We start from the raw sequence: 6,768 nt of genomic DNA on the forward strand, positions 1-6,768 counted from the left end.
ACAAGGACCTGCACTGGCACCAGTCTCTGGGTTCCCTCAATTTTTATTGATTATTATTTTCATTATCTTGGCAAGAGGAATGTGGTAGGAGAACAGGGTGATAATAAGAAGAAGCTCAGCAAAAAAAATGTGAGCAAAAGAAGCTATGTCATAATTAAGTTCAAGGGGAAGTACTATGCCTGAATGTGCACGTAGGCCAGATTTGTTTGTCTCCAACCAAACATCTCAGTGGAGTAAAGAATAACAAGGCAGCATTGCTGCCAACATGTCTCGCCTCCCGCCATAGGGCCGTTTTCCTCCTATCTCAGAATTGAACAATGTACAATCGGGTTTTATAACGAGATATTAAGTTCCCGGGGCAGACAGGAAACAGTGGTCTTCCTCCATTTCAGCTGCAAGAGGCTTTCCTCTTTTACTAATCCACCTCAGCACAGACCTTTTATGGGTGTGGGGCTGGGGGATGGTCAGGTCTTTCTCATCCCATGAGGCCATATTTCAGACAATCACATGGGGAGAAACCTTGGACAATATCCAGCTTTCCAGGGTAGAGGTCCTTGTGGCTTTTCACAGTGCATTGTGCCCCTGGTTTATTGACACTAGAGAATGGCAATGACTTTTACCAAGCATACTGCTTGTAAACATTTTGTTAGCAAGGCACATCCTGCACAGCCCTAGATCCCTTAAACCTTGATTCCAAACAACCCATGTTTTTGTGAGCTCAAAGTTGGGGCTAAGTGGCTGGGGCAAAGTGACAAATTAACAGCATCTCAGCAAAGCAATTTTTCAAGGTACAGGTCAAATGGAGTTTCTTATGTCTTCCCTTTCTACATAGACACAGTAAAGTCTGATCTCTCTTTCCTTTCCCTACATATCCCCCTTTCCTTTTTGACAAAACCGCCATGGTCATCATGGCCCGTTCTCGCTGGTCACTGTCTCTCCGGAGCTGCTGGGTACACCTGTAGACTAGCAATAGAGAGGACAGACATACAAGGATTAATATAAAATTTGCAATAGTGGAACTTCCAATGGCTTTAACCCAAGTGGCAGGGTTAAGATTTGTGAGGCTATCAACAGCTTTTACCATTGCCTCAGTTTCTGGCACCAGATTTAGCTGGGCTTTTGATGCCTCAAAAATTTGTTCTTTTAATTTTGAAATATCTAAAGTAAGATTATCTTCTCTTCCTTGTAAATGGCATCTAACCATGTCCCAATGATGTTCAGATTCATTATAAGCTCGAGATGTCATACTAAAATCTGGAGTATTCCAGTCACACTGTAACTGAAAAAGATATTCCGAGCTCATGAGCGTATCTCCCATCCAAATCACAGTTTGTCTAAGATGATTAATTTGGTTTGCCAATTTTTTATCTATTTGGGTCTGAGAATTCCACAATTTTGAGGAATTCTTTTGCCAATTATTCACATATTCTGCAGTTTGAACAGAGGAGTGTAAAGCAATTCCAGCAGTCACAGCAGTTGCTGTGACTGCAATAAGACCAATAATCACTGCAATCAAAGTAAAAATGAATCTTTTGGATCTAGTTAGAACTCCTTTTAATACTTCTGTTAAAATATAGACGGATGAGGAAGCCTCCCACAGTCGGTACATGGACACAGGGATCCCCATGCCCTCTCTTGCCCTCACTAGCAGAATACGATGCTGCCAATCCAAAGTTGAATCAATGAAAGTAAACAATCTACAGTTTTCACAGGTTATAGTTTGGGAATCTGGTTTAAGATCTATGATTCCTACAAATAGCATATAAGGGGGTTTTACACACCACATTTCCATGGATAGAGTGATTCTAACCTTCTATGAACCTGGTCCAGGCTTTCAGTTAAATCACGATCATAGGCCAGATTAATGGGCCAGATGGATGGGACCTGTGAACACGATTGAGTCTGGCCCATACAATTATGATATAATTGGCCTCGAGGGGCCCAGTCTATAATAGTTCCGAATTCATTGTTTTGTAGTACCACTGCAGTATCAGCCACACATTCTTCCCAAACTAAGACTTCTGGGCTTTTTGATTCTTTGGGGATTTCCTTGGGACCAGGCTTCCCCTTAGGCCTACATTGTAATGATCTTTGATAAGAAGGGTCCTGTAAATTGTTTATCTGTGGCCTGAGTGACATTCCACTTACCATGTGATAAGTAAATCTACTAATGGCACTGACAGTAGGTACTTCTACCAACCAATTTTGGGTTGCAGGCATTAAGCATTCTGGTGCTTTCCCCAGGCAAATAGGAAGATAATGATACCCAACGGAAATGTTTATCATCATTCCTTCTTCTTCAGGTTGGGCAAGGCCACCGTCATCTGTGGGGCCTGGTACCCATGCACTATTATTAACATATACTTCAATAGAATTATCCATCCAAGTGGCTGCCTGAATTGAGGGTGGGAAAGGCACATAGGCCCAGTAGGTATAATTAGCTGCAGCTGCTCCTGCAGACATAGGGAGACTTACCACCATTGATACAATCATTAAAGCTGCAAGCAGCATATTCTCTGGAGTTTGTGTTACCCTTGTGTTCTTCAGGCTTTTTTCAGCTAACTGTGTCAGCTTCTTTAGCTGGGCCCAGGACAGCAACTCTGCTTTCTTTGTGGATGGCAACTTCATCTTTTCTTCTGATATCACCATTTTGTTCACCTGGTGAGTTGATGGTGCTCGAGTGAGGGTTTTCCGTCTCCACGGAGGCATTTTTCCTTGCATCTCTGATGGGTTCATTGTAGAACTTCAAATGTCTAGTGGGTATCCAAACAGGAAGCTGATTTTCTCCTGGTGAAACACAAGCAAAACCTCTCCCCATGTTATCACCTTACCTATTTCCCATGTATTATTTTTGATCTTTTCACCAAATCAGTTTTTCCTCATGTGGGCTGTTCTTTCTACCAGTAACATGTTGCTCTGCAGAAGTAGTGGTCTGATTTCTATATACGTTTAAAAACTTTAAAGTATTGAGTGCTAGATTAAGTTGTATCTGGGGAGTGTTATACTCCTTACTCTCTTTTTCCTTTTTTTGTTTAACCCATTGAGCTTTGAGTGTTCTATTATTTCTTTCAGTTATGGCCTGTCCTTGGGAATTATAAGGGATTCCTCTTGTATGTGTAATTTTCCACTGATTTAAGAATTTTTGAAATGCTTTGCTAGAGTATCCTGGCCCATTATCTGTTTTACTTTTTTCTGGAACTCCCATGACAGCAAAAGAAGATAATAAATGTCTTTTAACATGGGAAGTACTTTCTCCTGTCTAACACGTTGCCCATATGAAATGTGAATAAGTATCAACTGTCACATGGACAAATGACAATTTTCCAAATGAAGGTACATGTGTGACATCCATTTGCCCTAATGCATTAGGACATAAACCTCTGGGATTAACTCCTGCCTCCTGAGTGGCCAAGTGTAGGACTTGACACTCAGTACAGTGTTGTACAATATTTTTTGCCTCTTTCCATGTGATATCAAATTTATTTTTTAATTCCGTTGCATTTACATGAGTCAGGGCATGACGTTCTTGTGCTTCCATGAAGGCAGATGATACTAGCAAGTCAGCTTGTTCATTTGCGTTCGTTAAAGGCCCTGGTAAATTAGTATGTGCTCAAGCATGAGTAATATAAAATGGGAAATTTCTTTTTCTTACAGTTTGTTGTAACAAATTAAACAGCTGATTCAACTGATCATCCATACTGTATTTGATTAGGGCTGTCTCAACATCCTTTGTAGCCTGTACTACATATGCAGAATCTGAAACAATGTTAATAGGCTGATTAAAACCTTGTAACACTGAAATGACAGCAGCCAATTCTGCTCTTTGAGCTGAGTGATATTGAGTTTCAATGACTCATTCTTTTTGCCTGGTGTAAGCCACTTTTCCCTTTCTGGAACCATCAGTAAACACCATCAGAGCATTTTCTAAAGGTTTATGTCTGTTAATTTTCGGTAAAATCCAAATAGTCAATTTTAAAAACTGGAAGATTTTTGTTCTTGGGTAATGATTATCAATAATTCCCACAAAATCAGCAAGACCAATCTGCCATGCGCCAGAATTGATAAAGGCTTATCTATCCTCTTCATTGTTTAAAGGAACAATGATTTTATCTGGGTCACTTCCACACAATTTTACTATTTGTAGTCTTGCCTGACAAATTAATGTAGCCATTTGATCTAAGTACAATGTAATAGTCTTAACTGTACTGTGAGGAAGGAATGACCACTCCACAAGATCTGTATTTTGAACAATGATGCCTGTTGGAGAATGTGTAGTAGCAAAAATCAAAAGTTGGCGTGGGGATAAGTGATCTATTCTATTTGCTTGTGCTGACTGAAATTTTTCTTCAACTAATTCAATTTCTTTAGCTGCCTCTGGAGTTAATGTTCTTTTACTATTCAAGTCCAGGTCCCCTCTCAAGATAGAGAACAAATTTGACATGGCATAAGTAGGGATTCCTAGAGTTGGCTGAATCCAATTAATATCTCCTAGCAATTTTTGAAAGTCATTTAATGTTCTTAACGTGTCTTTTCTTATTTCTATGTTTTGTGGTTTAACTTTTCTTTCCTCTACCTGCATTCCCAAATAACGAAAAGGAGTAGAGGTCTGAATCTTATCAGATGCTATTGTTAGGCCTGCGTTTGAAACCTCTGTCTGCAGAAATGTGTAACAATTAGTCTATTGTTTCTGCAGCACACAAAATATCATCAACATAATGAATAACAGTCTGAAAACTTGTCTCTAACTGGCTGAAGAACTTGAGCTACAAAAGTCTGACAAATAGTTGGACAATTAAGCATTCCCTGAGGTAAAACTTTCCACTGAAATCTGGTGGCTTGTTCTTTATTACTTATGGCTGGCATAGTAAAAGCCAATTTTTCAAAATCCTGTTTTGCCAGAGGAATGGTAAAAAAGCAATCCTTCAGATCAATTATAATTAAAGGGGATCATGGCTGGAGAAGGCAACCCGAGTTGGAGAGACCCCATAGGTTGAATTACCGCATTAACCGCTCTTAGGTCAGTTAGCATGAGCCATCTGCCTGATATTTTCTGAATTACAAACACAGAAGAATTCTAAAGACAGAAAGTGGGTGAAACATGTCCTTTTTAAAATAGCTTTTTAACTATTTTATGTAGCACCCCGAACTTTTCCTTAGGGAGCGGCCACTGTTTGACCTATACAGGAAGCTGCAGGGTGAGTCTGAATTCCTCCTTCACCATAGTGAACGGTAGGTTGGACAATAATGAGTGCCTGGAGCCAAGTCGCAGCGAGCCTAGTTTCACGCTACCTCCCCCAGCACTTACTCGGCTGAGGAGGAGGTGGCCATCGTGGTTTTAGCCCCAATGGCCCCAATGGTTCTGGACTTTTTCCTTTTAATTTTAATGTTTCAGGATATATTACCTCCTGTAATTGATTGTGGTCAACATTTTGCATTGACAGAGCCATTACTGGCTCTGCTACCTATTTACAATGTGAAGTTTCCGTTCCTTTCCTGGATTTTTCCCTGCCTCTTCTTTACAATCTATTACACAGCTTTCAGGGGCATCAAAGACTGAAACGCTATCTTCTTCTATTTGAAACGGTTCTAAAGTTGCTTTAACAATGGCCCAATCATTCCATATTGTAAGTGGGATGATTTTACCTTCCCTATTTGCTTGTTTTAATTCTTTGCCAATTTTTTCCCAATCTTTTACATCTAAAGTTCCTTGTTCTGGAAACCATGGGCAGAATCGTTCTATTGTTTGGAATAGTGTAATTAGATTTTCTGTAGAAGCTTTAATTCCCCCTTTTCTTAAGAGAATTTTAATGAAGCTGAGATAAGAGACATATTTACTTTCCGTTTGCCCCATTGTTACCCTGGGTTCCTCTGAGAGCACAAGTTTACCGCAAGGCTGACGGTGGATGCACTCAGGAATCTCTCATCCACTGTCCTCAATGCTCACATTCTTAGCATATCTTCACCCTAGACAAAGGCACCCACATTGGGTTGCAGATGAAGGGGTGGCCTGCTCCTCCACACCTGTGGGTATATCTCATCAGGTGGGATGAGGGACTGAGAAAAAAATAAGATACAAAGTATGGAGAAAGAAAAGTGGGCCCAGGGGACTGGTGTTCAGCATACCAAGGACCTGCACCTGCACCAGTCTCTGAGTTCCCTGTTTTTATTATTTTCATTATCTTCACAAGAGGAATGCGGTAGGAGAGCAGGGTGATAGTAAGGAGGTCAGCAAAAAAACATGTGAGCAAAAGAATCTATGTCATAATTAAGTTCAAGGGGAAGTACTATGCCTGGATGTGCACGTAGGCCAGATTTGTGTTTCTCTCCACCCGAACATCTCAGTGGAGTAAAGAATAACAAGGCAGCATTGCTGCCAACATGTCTCGCCTCCCGCCATAGGGAGGTTTTCCTCCTATCTCAGAATTGAACAAATGTACAATCGGGTTTTATACTGAGACATTCAGTTCCCAGGGACAGGCAGGAGACAGTGGCCTTCCTCCATCTCAACTGCAAGAGGCTTTCCTCTTTTACTAATCCACCTCAGCACAGACCCTTTATGGGTGTCGGGCTGGGGGATGGTCAGGTCTTTCTCATCCCATGAGGCCATATTTCAGACAATCACATGGGGAGAAACCTTGGACAATATCCAGCTTTCCGGGGCAGAGGTCCTTATGGCTTTTCACAGTGCATTGTGCCCCTGGTTTATTGACACTAGAGAATGGCAATGACTTTTACCAAGCATACTGCTTGTAAACATTTTGTTAGCAA

At 40.9% G+C, this 6,768-nt stretch overlaps 1 protein-coding gene across 1 annotated transcript; it reads right to left on the reverse strand.

Moving 5' to 3' along the window:
* Positions 1-904: 904 nt before the first annotated feature.
* Positions 905-2,736, reverse strand: LOC129473771 (endogenous retrovirus group K member 104 Rec protein-like). Its single transcript, XM_055264652.2, has 2 exons — positions 2,476-2,736; positions 905-963 (listed from the first exon to the last, which is right to left on the reverse strand). The coding sequence occupies exons 1-2, from the start codon at positions 2,734-2,736 to the stop codon at positions 907-909; spliced, it is 318 nt and encodes a 105-aa protein (XP_055120627.2). The 3' UTR covers positions 905-906.
* Positions 2,737-6,768: the final 4,032 nt, after the last annotated feature.

The sequence above is a fragment of the Symphalangus syndactylus genome, chromosome 10 (genome assembly GCF_028878055.3).
Source record: "Symphalangus syndactylus isolate Jambi chromosome 10, NHGRI_mSymSyn1-v2.1_pri, whole genome shotgun sequence".
NCBI lineage: Eukaryota > Metazoa > Chordata > Mammalia > Primates > Hylobatidae > Symphalangus > Symphalangus syndactylus.